Consider the following 19,670-nt stretch of genomic DNA (forward strand, 5'->3'; position numbering starts at 1 on the left):
ATATTTGACAGCTCTTTTGGAAATCCAGTTCTACTTTACACCAGTTTGATAAATTACCCCAATTATGTCTATTAGGGTCACTATTTTTTCAGCAGTATAGTTCCTTGGGCATTGGGGAGCACAACGGGCACAGTATGGGGGGTGGCAGGATGACACTGTAGGGACACCAGGATGAGGAGGTTGATGGAAAAATTGAGAAATCTAACATGTCTGTGTTACAAACTGTAGAGACGAGATGCGGCTGAAAGAATTTGCCATGGTGGTCTGGGTCAAATGGAGGAGAAGAGGAAAGAGAAGGTCTACATGACAGGAGATGTCACTGGATGTAAGAGGTATGTGGTGCTGTATTCTCCTCCATGTCTTTTTTATTACAATTATATGTATTTTAAATTTGGCGACCAAATTTTTCAGTTTAGGACCCAATTTGGGGTATTTTTTTTTTAGTCTGAAGATGTCATATGGCCTAAGAAGAGACTGTGGCGCCCATGAAGCACCGCAGCCTCTTCATACAAAAAAGTTGGGTAGACAGCCCCGGGCCTATCATGCACTTAATCTGCCCTTGCGACCTTTCACCGATTATTACACCATGAACTAACTATACAGACATGTAGAGTGGCGCCCGGGGATCTCACTGCACTTACTATTATCCCCGGGCGCCGCTCCGTTCTCCTGCTATGCCCTCCGGTATCTCCGCTCACTAAGTTATAGTAGGCGGAGATTCCAGTCACTAAGTTATGGTAGGCGGAGTCTGCCCTTGTTCTGCTCTAGCGCTGGCCAATCGCAGCGCAGAGCTCACAGCCTGGGAGGTTATTTTCTCCCAGGCTGTGAGCTCTGCAATGCGATTGGCCAGCGCTAGAGCAGAACAAGGGCAGACTCCGCCTACCATAACTTAGTGACCGAAATCTCTGCCTACTATAACTTAGTAAGGGCATAGCAGGAGAACGGAGCGGCGCCCAAGGATAATAGTAAGTGCAGTGAGATCCCCGGGTGCCGCTCTACATGTCTGTATAGTTAGTTCATAGTGTAATAATCGGTGAAAGGTCCTCTTTAAGGCGAGTTAAATTATTATTTATTTATTTTTTAACCCCTCCAGCACTATTTTACTATGCATTCTGTATTCAGAATGCTATTATTTTCCCTTATAACCATGATATAAGGGAAAATAATACAATCTACACAACACCTATCCCAAACCCGAACTTCTGCTTGAGAAGTGACGTGTTACTTCTTGGAAGCAGATTTGATTGAGGATTCTATAGAAGTCAATAGGGAAGAAGGAAAACTTTAACCAAACAATTCTAATACTCTTGTAAAAACTCCTCTAAGGGTACTTTCACACTAGCGTTATTCTTTTCCGGTATTAAGATCCGTCCTAGGGGCTCAATACCGGAAACAAACTGATCAGTTTTATCCTAATGCATTCTGAATGGCGAGAAATCCGTTCAGGATGCATCAGTTCAGTCACTCTTACGTTTTGTGGATGGAGAAAATACCGCAGCACGCTGCAGTTTTATCTCCGGCCAAAAATCCTGATCACTTGCCGGAATGCCGGATCCGGCATTAATTTACAATAAAGTGTATTAGTGCCGGGTCCGGCATTGTGTTCCGGCAAAACGGATCCGGCTTTCCAGTCTGCGCATGTGCAGAACTTTAGAAATGCAAAAATATTATTACCGGATCCGTTTTTCCAGATGACACCAGAGAGACGGATCCGGTATTTCAATGAATTTGTCAGACTGATCCGTCTGACAAATGCCATCAGTTTGCACCTGGATTGCCGGATCCAGCAGGCAGTTCCGGTGCCGGATCCAGCAGGCAGTTCCGGCGACGGAACTGCCTACCGGAATCCTCTGCCGAAAAGCGTGAATGGACCCTTAAACATCCACCAAATTATAAATCTGCCACTAGAAACAACCTGTATTTAGCTAGTAATCTGCTACTGACTTTTCTGGCGCTGATTTTGCCATGTGAACATAGCCTCAAGGTTCTGTCATGGTGGCCGTCTGCTGCAGGTGGCACTATTCTTCCCATCAAATGCGATGGAACTGCTGATGGCTGTGTGAACAGAGCCTAACATGGCCACAATTCCACAGAGAGGTTGTCACCCAACTGTCTCATACTTCTGAGTGTCAAATCTCCCCAGTGACTGCATAAGGGCTCATGCACATGAATGTATTTTTTGTCCACATCCAATCCGCATTGTTTCCATTCACTTCAATGGGGCCGCAAAAGATGCAGACAGCACACCGCGTGCTGTCCGCATATGTACGTCCGTTCTGTGGCATCCTCACAAAAATACATGTCCTATTCTTGTCCGTTTTACTGTTCTATAGACGGCAGGACATTCTGTTCCGCAAAATGGGGAACGCACATGGCCATTTTTTGTGTTTTGTGGATCTGCAATTTGCGGACTGCAAAAATGGCTACAGTTGCGTGCATGAGCCCTAAGTAGCAGGGATGTCCATAAGGGCTCATGCACACGACCGTATGTATTTTGTGATCCGCAAAAAATACGGATGACGTCTGTGTGCATTCCGTATTTTGCAGAACGGAACAGCTGGCCCCTAATAGAACAGTACTATCCTTGTCCGTATGCGGAACGGAAATACGGACACGGAATGCACACGGAGTAAAGTCCGTTTTTTTGCGGACCCATTGAAATGAATGGTTCTGCATACGTTCTGCAAAAAATAAAATGAATAGACACTGAAAGAAAATACGTTTGTGTGCATGAGCCCCAAAGCCGAGGAGGAGTCTTCCTCTGGATCCTGGTTAAATGGGTGCCCTAAAGAAAATGTCTTAAAATGCCACAACAAAAATCCCCAGAGTGTCCTCAGGGTGCTGTAGAAGTGGAGGCGCAGCGGTCATATCCCCCTGGGGGTCATTTACTAAGGAGTGCTGTTTCATATGCTGGTCTTAGTAAAAACCTTGCTGAAATATTGCAGATCGCTGACCCATTCCTTCGAACTGGTCCGCATCCGCAAATGGTCGGTGCCTGTGCATTGCAGACCGCTATTTGCGGTCCACAGTACGGGGCGCACATGATCGTGTGCTTGAGCCCTCACGAATAGTGTTGAGCGAACTTGTTTTTTAAGTTCTGCGTCCAAAGTTCGGGTTATCGAAGAATCCCGATATGGATTCTGCTACCACGGACCATAACAGAATTTGGAATCCGTAACGGGATACTTCGATAACCCGAACTTTGGACGCAGAACTTAATAAACAGGTTCGCTCAACACTGCTCACAAATACTTCATGTACCTCAGCCCAATAGGTGTTTATGGGGTCACACTCCCACCTAAGGTGCGTATATGAGCCAACATGATGCCACGGATAGTAGGACCTACAGCTGGGGTTCCGTGCCACCTACCGTCTGACCTGCAATGTTGCGCAGTGGGAAGGGCCTCAACAATCTGAGAGAGGATTCCTTCTCCTCTCCCATACACTTTTTGAAAAAATTATGTTGGAAAAGGCTAAAAAAAAACGACAATGTGATTTTTCTACACCAGGTAACAGGTGTAGAACATTAGTAGATGACCCCCACTTGGTCTATGCAGACTGAAGCCACACATGCAGCTCTGATGCGTCTTTTTGCCAACTGTTAGGCTAGAAAAAAAAACAAGCATAAAAAAACCGCAAGTGTGAGTCCAGCCCGAGAAACGTTCCTCACATCTGCTGCTCGGCATGCACCGTCCCGAGAGCAGGGCAGCGGTACAACTGTGTGCAGCAATACAGAAAAACCGCTGGCCATAGCGTTTCTCGTGTGAACAGTGGCGGCAGGTGACGAGCCCCCGCCGGGGCGCTATATTTAGCAGCCGGTGAGGTGCACGACGTAGGCGCTGTGTCCAAACACTGGAGCGCGTCACGGCCGCCGCTCCGCTTCTTGTTGTCACTGGCCAGAAGCTGGAGCCGGGCAGGTGGGACGGCAGCGTGACGTCACCAGCCACGTTCCTCGAGCACTCCCACGGCCGGCGCTCTGGGAGACAGGGGGAGGGGCCACTGCTGCCGGGGGGCGGGAGGAGGAGGAGGCGGAGGCAGAGCAATGCTGAGCTGATCCCACGTGTGACGAGCTTCTTCCCGGCTCAATAATCTTGTGTTGTGGGCTCCTCGTAGCTTAGCTGCTGCCTGTCTCCCTGTGTGACACACAGTAGTCCCAGTGCAGGAGTGCCGCCGCCGCCGCCGCTGTCGTCTGTGTGAGAGAGCCAGGCTGCGGCCGCTCTACCCTGACCTTACCGCTCCGCTCTCTCTCTCTCTGCTCCTCAGCTTTTATTTTTGTTTTTTATTTAGTTATTATTCTTAATTTTAAAAACTGTGTCAAGGGGCTATGGAGGCTGATGGGAGCCAGGCCACCTCCGGGAGTCCGAACGATTCTCAGCACGACCCCGGGTAAGTTCCAGGGGATGGGGGGGTGTGGGGAGAGGAGACTGCTCTGCATCCCCTTCAGTGACACCTTGATGTCATGAGAGGCAGGGGCCTCCCCTCTCCTGTGTGCGGAGCTGATCCCCTCCATCTGTCTTCTGCATCCCTCTCTCTCTCTCTGCCCCTCTCTCTCTCTCTATCTCTCCCTTTTAAGCTTTTGTAAGTTACACGTCAAAATGGCCGATGTGACATCTGTGCTGACTTGTGTTGTGTTTTCTTCCCCTTGTAGTAAAATGTTTATCGGCGGCCTGAGCTGGCAGACCTCCCCAGGTAAGGCTGCCCCTCTCTGAAGATCTGGCTCTTTGTTCCAGCTGGCAGCTTCTCCTCTTCTTCTCCTGCCTCCCACTTCTCCTCTCCTCCTTATTTATTTATTTCCCCCTTCCGAGTCCTCTATTCGACCCCTATCGCTATTTGGGGCTTAGTCCGTGGTGGGGGGGGTGGCTGGTGCTGGACTCTTCCCCTCTCCTGGCTGATAGCTGTCATGTCTTCTGTTTGTGCACAGACAGCCTCAGAGACTATTTTAGCAAATTTGGAGAAATCCGAGAATGCATGGTGATGAGGGACCCCACCACGAAGCGATCCAGGTAAGGTCCGTGTGTCATGTGTGAAGCGTGTAGAACTTGTTCTGGAGGGCATAGGTGCTGTTCAGTGGCCTGATAGCATCTGGATGGAACACTTCCAGTTGTCAGGCACACGCCCCCTTGTCTCGCAGCTTCTCTCCAGATTCCCTGTGCCAGAAATCTTCACCAAGTGTGTAAATCCACTTCTTGTCACAAATCTCCTGGGTGGTACCCATCGAGCATGGTGCCCAGGTAGTGAACCCTGAAACTAACCCTTAGTACATATATAGACATACAATCTAAGATGGCACTGTCCTGAGATTCTGCGTGAAATATGTTACAATAATTATTCCGTATTGACGTATTTATTAGTCCCATGAAGTGATTGTTTCCTGCAGAAGACCTTAGTAGACATGTCCTACAGCCTCCTACCTTTTACCAATTCTTCTAGTTGACTTTTTTTTAAAATCTGTAATTGAGTGTATTTGTGTGTTTTTTAATTTTTTATAATGTTTGCCTCTTTTTAATTTCCACGTTGTATCTGTGCTCCATGTTTAGCGCTCATTGTCATTTCTCTTGTTCTTTGTCTGATTTCAGAGGCTTCGGCTTTGTTACGTTTGCAGATCCCGCAAGTGTAGATAAAGTATTAGCTCAACCCCACCATGAATTAGATTCCAAGACGGTATGTTGTGCTTTTTATTTTTTCAATTTCTCTTATTTTAATATTATTTTTTTATCCTTTTTTCCTTTTCTGTTGGATGGCTTGCTATATACTGGTGTCCACCAGACACTTGACTGTGGACCTCATAACTGCTGTGGCTAAAGTTTAAGCCTTACACCTTGCTCGTTCCTTTCATCAGCTTGCTTCTGTTTTAATGCCTATCTTTTAGCAATGGGGAATCTTTTTTTTAGGCTTTTTACATGTCAGTGTATGAGACTATAAAACACTTAACCCCTCAGTTACCAGCGGGTGCCTATAGGTCACCCCATCGTATTGAGCTGTAGGGTTTAGGTAGGCCAGCAGAGCTTGGTGAAATCTGGTCCATTCGCCATCCCATTTGACTTGTTTGCGTTGTCGTGAGAGGTGGCAGATGCCAGTTTGCTGGAGTCCAGCTTTTGAGAGACTGGTACAAGGTCTACCATTGTATCTCACTTAGGTTCTCCTGTGTTTGTAAAGCACAAGGATAAAACATAGCCTTCTTTGCACCCTATTACCCAGTTTAATTATGCCTTAACCAAGCTTGCAGAAAGGACGCTGACAAAAGATCCCCTGTATTGCTAGTGCCGTGCTTAATGAGGAGGGAAAGGTGAGCTAATTACACTGATTAGATAAAGGATTTTTTAACAACTGTTAAATGTCAGAATTTTAACCGTGTCCTCATTCAGAGAAGCTCAGTTACTGGTAGAAATGGAAAATAGGCAAAAAGAGAAGCCTACAGAGACCAGGATATATGCTGAAATGATTATTACACTTCTGTATTGTTCTTGTGGTGACTGTGTAATTACTGACCTGTACCACAGTATGTTCTCATTGTGTATATACTGTATCTGGCGAAAAAACGTGCCCTTAGGTCTACAACTTGTCCACTCCAGGTCCCAGAACTTCACGCCCGCTTCTTTTTGTCGCTTGGTCATTGTTGTTATCGTGTCATTTTATATGTCTACGGCTCATGAATGCAGCGGTGCTGATGCTAATCATTTAATGACTAGGCCAAAGGTTTGACTGTTTGGGGTGGTGGGAACACGTGGGCTGCGGTACAGGAGAAAGCAGATGGTCCATGGGACGTAATGGTATGTTTGTGTCTGTCACCACGTTCTTGATTATTGTTAATGTAGCGTTGTCTAGTCTTTGACTCGTGTTTCAACATTCAGTGCAAGAGACAGTTCGGTTGGTTTTGGCATGGAGTTACCGCTCTTGTTTACACTTAGGTTAAAAGCTTTGATTTTAGGTAATGGCCCACAGACCTAAGAATAACTACTTTGTGCTAGTCATTTTTTTTTCCCTAGCTGATTTTCTAGATACAAGAAGTAGAATTTTTGTCTATGACTAACTTTTTTATTTTATTTTATTTTTTGTGTGCGTGTTTTAGACCTTTTTTATTGTTCGTAATAGTGGTAGGTGTGCATAGGGTGAGTGACTTCCATACAGGTCTTAAAGGGAATATTTTCTACAGAAAAAAAATAAATAAAAAAAATGACCTTTCTGGGTCTTATCCGGTCTGTGGCAAACATTGCTGCCCTGCTTGGTTAGAATTAACCCTTTATTTTCTGTCTTGTATGGAAGAAAAAAAAAATCTCACCTGTTGCAGTCTCCCATTTTGATGCTTTTGTGAGATGTCACAGCAATCTCGCAGTTTTTTTGTGTGAAGTGTTGGAAAACTAGGAATTAATGGCTCATCATTAGGTGCTGTAATTCTACCGTCCTATGACTTGCAGCACGGCCCCTTCTTGTATCGAAAGAGGGGTCACCACCTCATTGACCACTTTTAAGGTTTGTAAAATCATAGTGAGTGCTCTCCTGCGCTTAGGTGACTAAAGCAGAGCACAGCGTCTACATTACTGGCGATTTCTGATTTTTAAAAATGTCGGTGGCATTATTAACGACAAGTTAATGAGGTGGCGGGGGGGGGGGGGGGTCTATTGCGGTAGATCTTTCGGTGGAGCTGCTCTAGGTTCCTGTGTTTTATCTCAGAACCATTTTGAAGGCTTACACTTAGTTTCTTGCCAGCCACAACATCTACTTATTTCAAGTCCTCTAGGGAAAATCCAGCTATTTATTCCGAACCCGTAATAGACTGCATGTCGCTTTTGAACAGAAGGGATTTATGTTTTGAAGCAGGTATTGGCATCTGTATTTGTGCGCGTTATCAGTGATTAGGTGGAGGCGGCAGCTTGTTCCATTGCAGGCAGCTCTGAGTTGTGGCTGGGAAGGGGGTTGCACAGATTTATCTGTTGGTGGACGGTTTCTATCCAGAATCGTACGCACATCGCTCTGCAGAGCGGCGCATTATGAAGTACATGCAAATAACTTTAAAGTTTTAGCTGTGGGGCTGAAACATCTGTTCAGCACACTGAGCGAGAAAGAAGCACTTTGTTATACGGATATCAGTGGGTCTCTTGTGTGCTCGGGAGTTGTCATTTTTCAGTACATTGTAATAAAGGAAATCAATGTCATTTCTGTAAGGTACAAGCTGAGCACATTAAATGCGCCTTGTTTTCAGGCTAGTAACCCTTTTTGACTTTGTCGGGGGCTGCAGAGCATAACGGCGTATGCTCCTATGCCCTTTTAACAGTTTAATGATAAATGCCTATAATACCACCCCTTACATATAAGCCATTAATCTTCATGTTGGAAAGATGAATTCAAGCTACTCACTTATATTTCTTTTTTATTCCCTCCCCCCCCCCCCCCCCCCCCCCCCCCCCTCTTCCTTTCCCTATGTCCTGTCCTTTTCAGATTGACCCTAAAGTCGCATTTCCAAGAAGAGCCCAGCCCAAGGTAAGTAGGTGGATCAATAATAGGATTTTCGGCACACAGAGAGTCATTGTTACCAGGCGGTTCATGTTTCAAACAGGGAATTGGAGATGAAAGCTTATAAAGCTGGAGCGCATGGCGTCTTAAGGGTATCAGCATATGGCTGGGAAACTACAGGAGAACTGTGGTGTCTAGGTTTAACTCTGTCCTCACTAGGCCACATTGTCATTGCTTTATTAAGTTTACTAGGCCGCCTTCTGGGATTTTGCTTTACAATTGGGCCAATAAAACCTGTGCTTTGTTTTGTGATTTTTGTTCATAAGTTGGCGTGAAATGTCGAACTAGAAATGTAGTAGATGCTTTTGGTTGTAATTTTCTTAACATTAAACATTGTTGAAAAAATGCTCAGTGAAGATTGTTTTTATTATTTATTTTAAGTTATAAATGATCATTATTGCTGTATTTTTGTTTCTCAGGAGATCTTGTCAACCTGTAAGCATTTTGACTGTTTTTTTTAATTGTTTTTTTTTTTTTGTCATCTTTGCTTGGCTCTGCAAATAAGGGTAGAAAATTGTGGCATAAAGTGATCGCTTATTTTGTGCAGCCGGTCATAAATTGGAATAGTCTTCTTTACTATTGCATATGGCTTCTATGGGCTTTTATAAAATGCTAGCAGTTTTAGTTGGTGGCACTTTTATCGCCTTTCTTGGCTGGTGTGGTCACTGTTATCATATGGCCAGCCCTTGGAATGTTTTAGATCTGACATTTCTAGTTTTGATTGGGACACAGAGTTGGTGGCTCACTTAAAACCTTACACCCTTGGCCGGTGAACCCCCCCCCCCCCCCTCCCTTCTGTCTAAGGGACCATTCACACGTCCGCAATTCTGTTCCGCATTTTGCGGAACGGAATTGCGGACTCATTCATTTCTATGGGGCCGCACAATGTGCTGCCCGGATCCGGAAATGCGGACCCGTGCTTCCGGGTCCGCATTTCCGTTCCTGAAAAAAATAGAACATGTCCTATTCTTGTCCACAATTGCAGACAAGATTAGGCATATTCTATTATAGTGCCGGTGATGTGTGGTCCGCAAAATGCGGAACGCACATTGCCGTTGTCCGTGTTTTGTGGATCCGCAAAACACACACTGATGTGTGAATGGACCCTTATTGGAAACCACCACACACAGTTTTTCTGCATATTGTAGCATTAACCATCCATAATGGGATTTGCTGTAGCGCCAGCTTTTTCTAAACTTGTCCATCGAATGGCTTAAACCTAATGTTTGTGTGCAGAATAGACAGACTTCTTATAATCCGGCATTCAATGTTCCAGGAATCCTGTTATGATGGCACTGGTTTCAAGTACAGAACTGCATGATCATTGTGAATTTCACTAGATCTGAACCAGTAGACTGAGCAGAGACAAAAACTTAGGCAACACCTCTAGTAAGAAAGTATTAGCAACCGTTCTTGTAGAAGGGAGCTGGCACACTGTTTATGTCCTGGCGTTTTTCTTTTGCCAAAAAAATATCCAAAAATGCCCGACTTGTGCAGTCATATGGCATCTTCAGTAAATGATGTGTTTTAGCACCTAGCATTTTCAATGCCCTTGTTTCCATGTCTTTCGTTTTCTATGTAGGAGTGTATGTACCCCTTGTCATTACTTCTTTAGATCAAAGGCATTGGTACAAATAACACCATTAAAAACAACACTTGAGTTTTTTTCAAGCAGGGCAAAAAAAAACATTGGATGTCTGTGGCACAAAAGTACCAGAAATTGAGGGGGAAAACGCCATACCGAGAGCATGGTGCCATTTTGATTTTAAAAAACGCCACTATCCCGAAATACACACGCCATGTCAACACCAAAACACCACTACAAAAAACACCTGTTTGTCCTGCTTTTAATATTTTCCTTAGCCTTTCATAAAACATCTGGAGATAGTGTTTTTTGTCTAAAAATGCCATTTAAAAAAAAAATGTCCCCAAAAATCCAAAGTGAGAAAAAAAAAAAACCTGACACCATTCATATTTTTATTTTTAGTAGCTGTCTTCTTCAAGGCTTTTTCCTTGCAAGTACACTATTTTTCACTTTTCTGTGACCTTCCAGTCATCCAGAATACATGATGCTCATGAGGTTAAATCTAACACTACACACCATTTTCACAGTTTGGATGTACACAAATAAATCCTGAATTATAAACAGGCCTGAGCGAATCAACCTTCGGATCATAGATCCAAAGATGACTCGTTCAAATACTTACATTTTAATGCAGTATCCATACAACATTAAAATGTATTGGCTCCATGGAGCCAAAGTTCGTTTCGACCAACGTCAAATTCCTACTGTATGCATATCTGCATATTGAAAAACAAGTTAAAATAGAAATCCGAACTGGGCTGAGGTACCAGCCAAAGCCCAGTTCGGATTGCTATTTTAACTTTTTTTTCAATATGCAGATATGCATACAGTAGGAACTAACCGAAGTCTTGCACGACTTTGGTCGAAACAAACTTCGATTCCAAGGAGCCAATACATTTTAATGCTGTAAAAGTCCAAGGCCTCTTTCACACGAGCGTGATGGATTGGCTACGGATGCGTTCAGTGAAACTCGCACCATTTTGCAAGCACGTGCAGTCAGTTTTGTCTGTAATTGCATTCCGTTTTCCGTTTTTTTTCACGCAGAACTGATGCGTGAAAAAAGCCGCTCATGTACACAGACTCATTGAAATGAATGGGTCAGGATTCAGTGGGTTTATTATGCGTTCACATCACGCATTGCACCCGCGCAGAAAACTCGCTCGAGTGAAACACAAGCAGAGCCTGAGATGCTTAACACCATAAAAATACTACATGTTGCTTATTCTGATGTCTACATGCACAAATCTATAGTACTGTGTAGACCAAAACATCACTGAAAGTTTGTAGAGGTGGATAGATGACTTAAAGGGGCTTTCTATGCTCTTGGTATTGATTACGTATCGTCATTAATATCCGATTAGCGAGGGTCCAACATTCGGCACCACTTCAATTAGCCGTTTCCTGCCGGAGCTAGCACTTTGAATGGAGCAGAAAGCACAGCTCCATTTAGAGTGTAGTGGCCGTGCGGGGTACTGCAGCTCGGCTCCCAATTACTTCAATGAAAGCTGAGCTGCTGTAACAAAGTACAGCCACTACACATTGAACGGAGCTGGGCTTTATGCTCCATTCAAAGTGCTAGCTCCGGCAGGAAACAGCTAATTGAAGTGGTGCCGAATGTTGGACCCTCGCCAATCAAAGTGCTAGCTCCGGCACCAGAGGATGCAGGAAACAGCTGATGGGTGGGAGTGTGGGGGGTATCAGACTCTCACCGATCAGGTATTAATAAACTATGCTGTGGATGGGTCATGCATATCGGGATCCTGGAGAACCCCTTTAATTATGCGGTCTCCTTTTTCCTGCACTTACTTGCAGCCTCATCTCTGTCTTCAGACAAGTGCTGTACCTGGAATATTGCACCTAGAGCTTTGAACCTCTTCTGTTCTAGTTGTGGCAAGTGTTTTAAAATCGAGGTCTATTACATACGCCCCTGGCATTCAGTGTATAAGGAATGTTATTATATATAACATTGTGTAGGCTTCCTGTTTTGCTGCTTTATTTTGGGATTCTAATCCTATTTTCAGCTCTATTAGAGCTTCTAAATCTGCATTTTAGGACTTGGAATAATCTTTGTTCTATTATCCTGTTCTAAAATAATACAATTTAAGCTAAACCTCAACATGTAAGTTATACAGCTCCTGAGTTTTCCAGATCTATGAAGGATGGGTATGTCATTCCTGTACGAGACCAGTGAAACATATGAGTATATAACTTCCTTGGTGCCTGAGCCAGCGGATCACTTGTGAAAAGAACATTGCTACTTTGCAGAATGTTTATATGCTGTTGAAGCAGAATATATTGGTTCTATAGTTTATTTTAATTTTTTTCCTGAGAGTCCCAAAAATGTAGCTAAAGGCAGAAAGTATAAAATAAAAGATGCCTTACTCACCTGTGTAATACCCTGCTGTTCCAGCGCAGATGCACCTGTATGCATTCTGTTTCGATGATGTCCTCGACTACCCCATGTGATTGCTGCAGCCAATCATTGGCCTCAGTAGTCACTTGAGGTAATCGGGTATGTCGTCATTGCAAAGAAACCAGAGTGTGGTGCTGCATCAGACAGGTAAGGCTGAGTTCACTCTTCAGTTATTTCCATCAGTTATTGTGAGCCCAAACTAGGTTCGGGTCAAAAACCCAAAAGAGGTGTGTATTTTTCCCTTATACCCCATCTCAGAGTAGGCGTCACTACTGGCTTTGATTCGCAATAACTGATGGAAATCACTGACGTGTGAACGCAGCCTGACGAAGGCTTCTTTTCTTATTTTTTGACATACCTTGCCTTTTCCTATATATATATATATATATATATATATATATATATATATATATATATATATATATATATATATTTATTTTTTTGGGGGGACGGTCTGTGAAATTCCCTTTAATCGTTTATAATATCTCTGCATACTGTCAATGAGTTAAAACATTTGTTTTACATCCAGAGAATGAAAACTGTACAGGCCTAATGTTTCTTGCAGGTGAGAGTTTGCACCGATTTGTATACAGCCCTAGGCAATCTTCCATCAGCAGCACCAATCTCGCTGGTGTCCCAATTGCTACCATGTATCAGTGTAGATAGAATTAATCATGCTAGAGCAGGGGTAGGCAACCTCCGGCACTCCAGCTGTTGTGAAACTACAACTCCCAGCATGCCTACCTGCTGTGCTCAGAACTCTCATAGAAATGAATGGAGCATGCTGGGAATTGTAGTTTCACAACAGCTGGAGTGCGGAAGGTTGCTGACCCTTGTCCTACAGTAAAGGCTGTCTACTTCACAGGTGATTGCCTAGACTGGAAACAGAATAAAGCATACTCTCTGCTGTGAAAAGTGGCTTTTCTGTAGGACTGTACAGATTTTCAGCCTCTGCATGTAGTGAAGAATGTTTTCACTCATTTACAGCAAGTCGGGATCTTGAACAGTAGTAATATTGCATATTGGAAACTTGTACAACTTTTTTTGTTATTATCCTGTAATTTGAGGGATTGCCCTTTAGAAGGTTTATCGATGAAAAGCTGGTAACAGTGTCCTGCTGCTGGTACCTTCAGACTGAGGCCTCCTGCACGCGACCATATCCATTTTGCGATCCGCCAATCACTGATCCGCAAAATACGGATGTGGTCCGTGTGCATCCCACATTTTTCGAAAAAAACTAGTGAATTCAAAAAAATTAAATGGCTGTCTATGCTGTGCATTATTGCTTACTGGAAGCTTTATATGCAACTAGCATTTTTTTATGTATTCATTTTCATTATGGATATCAGGTTCCACGTTTGAAATGTGTAAAATATATATATATATATATATATATATATATATATATTATATATATTTTTTTTTTAGTATATGCATTTCACATAATGGAAAATTTACGTTGTATAGGATACAGCACATAATACTCTCTTTGTGGTGTATGTTTTGTAAACTGGGTTGGCACCTACTGCCCTCTTTAGACCTTGGGCTTTGTTACAGATGGGCTTAATGATGCCTAGGCTCTCTGGAGAGTATGGGCATACATTTTTGCAGTGCCATTTTATTTCTATAGTGTGCGATCATAAAGTGATTAATTAGCGTTGTGTAAAATTTCTGCTTCTGTGCAGTCTTTTGCTAGTAGAATTAGATTGCTAGCTTCCTTGTGCAAGTTACAGATGAGAAGTAAAATCCTTGAGTTTTGCATAGCATAGCAGTGCAAATAATATATTGCTAAAATCTGATACTTTTTAGGGAATATGTCTTGGGCTTCATAAGGATCTGTAACATAACCTTGGGTTACCTATAATGTTTCAGTGGTCACTTAGCACCTTAAAGTCTTCCAGGAATTGTGTATTTACTTATTGCCCTAGCTCAGGGATGGGCAAACTGCGGCTCTCCAGCTGTTGTAAAACTACAAATCCCATCATGCCCTGCTGTAGGCTGATAACTGTAGGCATACTGGGAGTTGTAGTTTTACAACAGCTGGAGAGCCGCAGTTTGCCCATCCCTGCCCTAGCTCATCTAATGAAAGATTCATACTTACCTTTTCCACCATTTTCCATTTCCCGGCTTCTCTACTTCTGGCCGGGTATGAACCTGGTCACATAGGCTGCTGAAGACAATGGCTGGCTTCAGTAGTGTCCCTAAGTGGCACGTCACTGGTGGTGATGTGCTGCTTGGGGACACGTCATCATTGAAGCCAACCATTGACTTTAAAGGAGTTGTCTCACTTCAGTAAGTGGCATTTATCATGTAGAGAAAGTCAATCCAAGGCTCTTACTAATGTAATGTGATTGTCCATATTGCTTCCTTTGACTGGAATAATTTTTCCATCACATTATACACTGCTCGTTTCCATGGTTAAAGGGAACCTGTCACCGGGATTTTGGGTATAGAGCTGAGGACATGGGATGCTAGATCGCCGCTAGCACATCCGCAATACCCAGTCCCCATAGCTCTCTGTGCTTTTATTGTGTAAAAAAAACTATTTGATACATATGCAAATTAGCATAAAGGGGTCATATCTTTCTTTTGTGACCAGAGAAGAGTCATATTTTCAAGCTCTGACTCATCTCAGGGTAATTTGGATATGTATCAAATCGTTTTTTTTACACAATAAAAGCACACAGAGCTATGGGGACTGGGTATTGCGCATGTGCTAGTGGCCATCTAGCAACCCATGTCCTCAGCTCTATACACAAAATCCAGGTGACTGGTTCCCTTTAAAGACCACCCTGCAATCCATCAGTGTGGTCATGCTTACACACTATAGGAAAAAGCGTCAACCTCTCGTCGACGGGATCATAGGCGCACACATAGGCTAGTGCTTTTTTCTATATTGTTCAAGCACGACCACCACTGATGGATTGCAGGGTGGTCTGTAACCATGGAAACAAGCAGTGTATAATGTGATGGAAAAATGAATCCAGCCAGCAAAGGACGCAATACATTAGTAAGTGCCTTGTATTAACTTTTTCTACATGATAAATGCCACTTACTGAAGTGAGACAACCCCTTTAAAGACTATGTACACTTTTGGGCGCTTTTTTTAAAATTATTATTATTGCATTGTACTCATTTTGAGCCAAAAACATTTTTTTGCAATTGGTCTTTATTAACCTCCCTGGCGGTATGATTGTCAGGAATTTTGTACCAAAAGTGGTACAATTTTTTTTTGCATAAATATTTGATGGGCACAAATGACAGTAAAATGGCAGGCAAGGGGCACTGTACAGTCATCAAATGTTAGATCTGAGGTTATACAGTGTAATCCTCTCAGATTACAATGTATAACCTCTTTTATGTGTGTTTGTCACTTTTTATGTTTATATTTATGTAAATTTCCCACCCAGTTCTGCTCCCAAGCGCAGCTGCTGCTCGCAGGGAACGGAACCAGGAAATCAAATGCCGGCGGGTGTTCTGCCAGATGTCTATACCGGAAGTGACGCGGCCGCACAGGAATCAGCTGGAGGAGGGTGTGCACGGCGCTGCACAAGCACACATCCACTCGCTTAGGAAAGAATCGCTGCAGCGCCGAGAGAAGTACTTTGTGTACCGCGCGTGCACACTTAGGGGTATAGAGATTTTGCAGCGCAAAATGTTGCATCAGATTTCCCTACCCCTGAGTGCGCACGCGCACCAATCATCAGATCGAATCAGGATGAACTGCAACTGATGATTTGTGCACTCAGGGGTAGAGAGATCTGATGCAACATTGTGCGCTGCAAAATCTCTATACCCCGAAGTACGCACGCGCGGTGCACAAAGTACTTCTATCTCGGCGCTGCAGCGATTCTTTCCTAAGCCAGTGGATGTGCGCTTGCGCAGCGCCGCGCACACCCTCCTCCAGCTGATTCCTGTGCGGCCGCATCACTTCCGGTATAGACTTTTCGCAAGGTATGGAGATCTGGCAGAACACAAGCGGAGGACATCGCCGGCAGAAGGTGAAGGGACTCTGCAATGTTACCCCGAGTGTGACTCGGGGTTACCGCTCCTGGCACGCTCGGGAATACCGTCAGGGAGGTTAAAAATTTGGATCCCTTTTACTTTGTACATGGCAGAGTTTATCTAGTAGCAGGATCTGAATTTTCACTCTGTTCTGTCAGTCAGCTAAACTGACGGCTCCTTATCTCTGACCTTATAAACTTTCATTACAGCTCATTTCTTATCTTACTGATAAGAATGTGGCTTAAATAAGGGTTTACGACCTTTTAATAATTTAGAGAGAAGGTTTATTAGATGACCGTAACAAATACTATTAACACAGCTAGAAAAACTGTTAACCCTTTGTGACTGGACGGCTCAATATTTTTAATAAAGACCAACTGAAGGATGTTTTTTTTTTTTTAACTCTAAATGATTAAAATGCAATCATAAAAAATTGCCCTCAAAGGTGTACATTGCCTTTAACCATCCTTATCGGGTTGTGACCTGTAGTTCAGCTGCAGCTTACTGGTCAAGCGTGCGTAGTTCTTGCACTTGGCGTTATAGGAAGCTATAACTGGGAACTGATATGTTAGCAGTAAGAACGCTTAATATGAACTGCACAGGAGGAGGGCAGCAGATACATGTCGGCAGTGCATGATGGGAACTGTAGTTGCCACCCATGTGAGCAGCTACTGAACCCAAAGCCACTCTTACCGCACCAAGGAGGAGCACCTAGGGAGCAGCAGTGTGACAAAAATGTAATTATATGCGTGTAAGATGTAATATAAGCATTTTACTGTAGCTCTGTCTGTAATGAATGACCCTACATCCTTCAATCAAGTCTCTCACTTGAATTTAGGAACAACCCTTACTATTTGCTTCATCAAGGTTTAAAGAAGTTGGCTATGCAAAGGCAATAGCTGTCCGCCAGACATGGTATTTCACCCAACTCCATGTTTGCATGTTCAGCTCCACTTTTTTCAGTGGGGAGAGGTAAATAAGTTGCAGCCAGGCTCTGCTTCTGCTTGAACAAAGGATAAGACACACAGAAATACAAATTTCCTCCATTGAGACCTGGTGTCTGTGAGTGGTCACAAGGCCACCATACACATTAAATGGTTGGCCGATCCCACAAAAACCCAGCAAGTTTGAACTGCTTTTATCAAGCGCGTGTGACCAGTTTTAGTTGTGAGATAAACGTGTTTAAGCCTTGACAGTGCAGATTTCCTTTGTCCGAGTTCCTTCCATCTGAGCTAAGAGAAATATTAATGAACGTGCATAAACATCCAATGTTCATTCCACCATCTCTGGTGTCCAAGGTCAACACTTGGCGACTGAATTTTAATAGAGCGTGAGCACTTGTTATTTATAGTTTGTACTTGCAAGACCCTGTAGTAGTAACATCTGTGATAAATGTGAATAAAGTGTCTTAATCTATGATAATCACACACTTCTTGTAGTGGTCAGCAGGAGGATAGACGTAAAGATTGGACAAGATCTTGTCTGATCTGCCAAATACAGATAGTAAGGCTGAAGGTTGTTTACTCTTGAAGTCATTATGGCACACGACAGCTATTGCAGTGTTTTGGCCAAGCATGCATGTTTATTTCTATACAGAGACCGGCGTATGTCATTGCTAGGTTCCTGTCGCTTATAGCCTGGAAGAACCACCATATTAGATTGATCAGCCGATTATTTCTCTATATAGTCGGTTGAAGAGACCTCTGGTCAATTTAAAGGGGTTATCCCACAAATGTAATAAAAAATAAAAATAGTTGGAGTAATGCACACTATTTTAACTCTATTGATGCAAAAAGAATGCTGCTCTCCAGTGTAATTTTTACCTTCCCCCCTCCCCTCCCTCTTTTTACTCACATTATCTGGAGAACTTTTTGTCTTTCCCTTCTGTAGGCAGCTTGTCACATGAGAGAATGAAGCACCTACTTGTCCCAGGATGCACTGCAATCCGTTCTTGTTAACCCCATCCTCCCCTGCATGGAAAATAGTCCCTCCCACGTAGCCCCAGAGATACATACAGTATGTAATGCCCCCTCCTTTCATTCTCTTCTGTCTAGAGGGTATAGCTATGTAGTTCTATAAATTTTGATGTAGGAATGATGAATGAAGGGTGTCTGGACCACTTCCTTTGTTTCTCTGAGATCACTACTCCAGCACTGACAGAAGGGGAAGAGAAGCCACTGAGTAGGTTAGTCCACCTCTGAATGCTGTAGAAGGTGGACTGGAATTTTGGCCACAGGAGAAACAGCAGGGGGCGTCAACAGAGATGAAAGTGTAATGTAAAAAAAACACCTATATTTTTATTGCATGTATATTAAAATACTTTATTTGAAATGTCCTATTCATTGCATGGTAATATTGTTCGTAGCATAGCCCCTTTAAAATCTCCAAATCATCTGTTTGCCAGGAGGGACGTAATAATCTTGGTTGACTTAATTTCCCATAAGCTTTTAAAGATTTTTAACAACATTTGTTTGATGACAATTTGTCATTGCTTATTGTTATGCCATTGACAGCATTTCTTAATTTCTAAGAATAAAAGATGCAACTGAGAAAACTGTCTTGTAGCTTTATTGCTAAGGTGAGTATCAGTATTGACATGCCATAGAGAATGGCAATCTAGAATTCCGTATACTTCTCATGTGTACGTCAGTGAGGAATATGGCACTAGAGTAGTGCCTCTGCTCTTGTATAACATATATATTGACACCAGAGCGTAGCTTCTTCTGGGAGGTTTATAATGATGTTGCCATGAGTGAGAAAAAAATTAATTGCATAGTATAAAAGGAATGGAAAAGCGGTGGTATAGGTTCAAATGTGCTGCCGGTGCCATTAAAGAACGGGGACGTTCCTCCATGCTACAATGTGGATGGGAGTAATTGGTTAAATGGCTTTCCTGAGGCCCTCTTACCTCTGCCTAAGTTCCAGCTAATATTTATTAGTGTGAAAGAGAAGGGTCATTTTTGTGTGGGGCAAGGGGCTTGTGTTTTAGAAAGTTTATTAGGTTCCCCTATGCCTTAAAGGGAACCTGTCATCAACTTTATGCTGACCTCACTGAAGGCAGCATAAAATAGTGACAGAAATGCTGATTTCAGCGATGTGTCACTCATCAGCTAATGATTATGCAATGATTATGATGTTGGTTCTCGGAAACCACTT

At 43.3% G+C, this 19,670-nt stretch overlaps 1 protein-coding gene across 3 annotated transcripts in view; it reads left to right on the forward strand.

Moving 5' to 3' along the window:
• Positions 1–4,015: 4,015 nt before the first annotated feature.
• Positions 4,016–19,670, forward strand: part of MSI2 (musashi RNA binding protein 2) — a 691,995-nt gene continuing 676,340 nt past the window's right edge. For all 3 annotated transcript variants that reach the window (XM_040424888.1, XM_040424889.1, XM_040424890.1), the window contains exons 1-5: positions 4,016–4,386; positions 4,649–4,689; positions 4,922–5,003; positions 5,577–5,661; positions 8,437–8,478. In XM_040424888.1, coding sequence (XP_040280822.1) covers positions 4,325–4,386; positions 4,649–4,689; positions 4,922–5,003; positions 5,577–5,661; positions 8,437–8,478 — 312 coding nt within the window. In that variant the 5' untranslated portion in view covers positions 4,016–4,324. The remainder of the gene's footprint in view (positions 4,387–4,648; positions 4,690–4,921; positions 5,004–5,576; positions 5,662–8,436; positions 8,479–19,670) is intronic.

The sequence above is a fragment of the Bufo bufo genome, chromosome 3 (assembly GCF_905171765.1).
Source record: "Bufo bufo chromosome 3, aBufBuf1.1, whole genome shotgun sequence".
Taxonomy (NCBI): domain Eukaryota; kingdom Metazoa; phylum Chordata; class Amphibia; order Anura; family Bufonidae; genus Bufo; species Bufo bufo.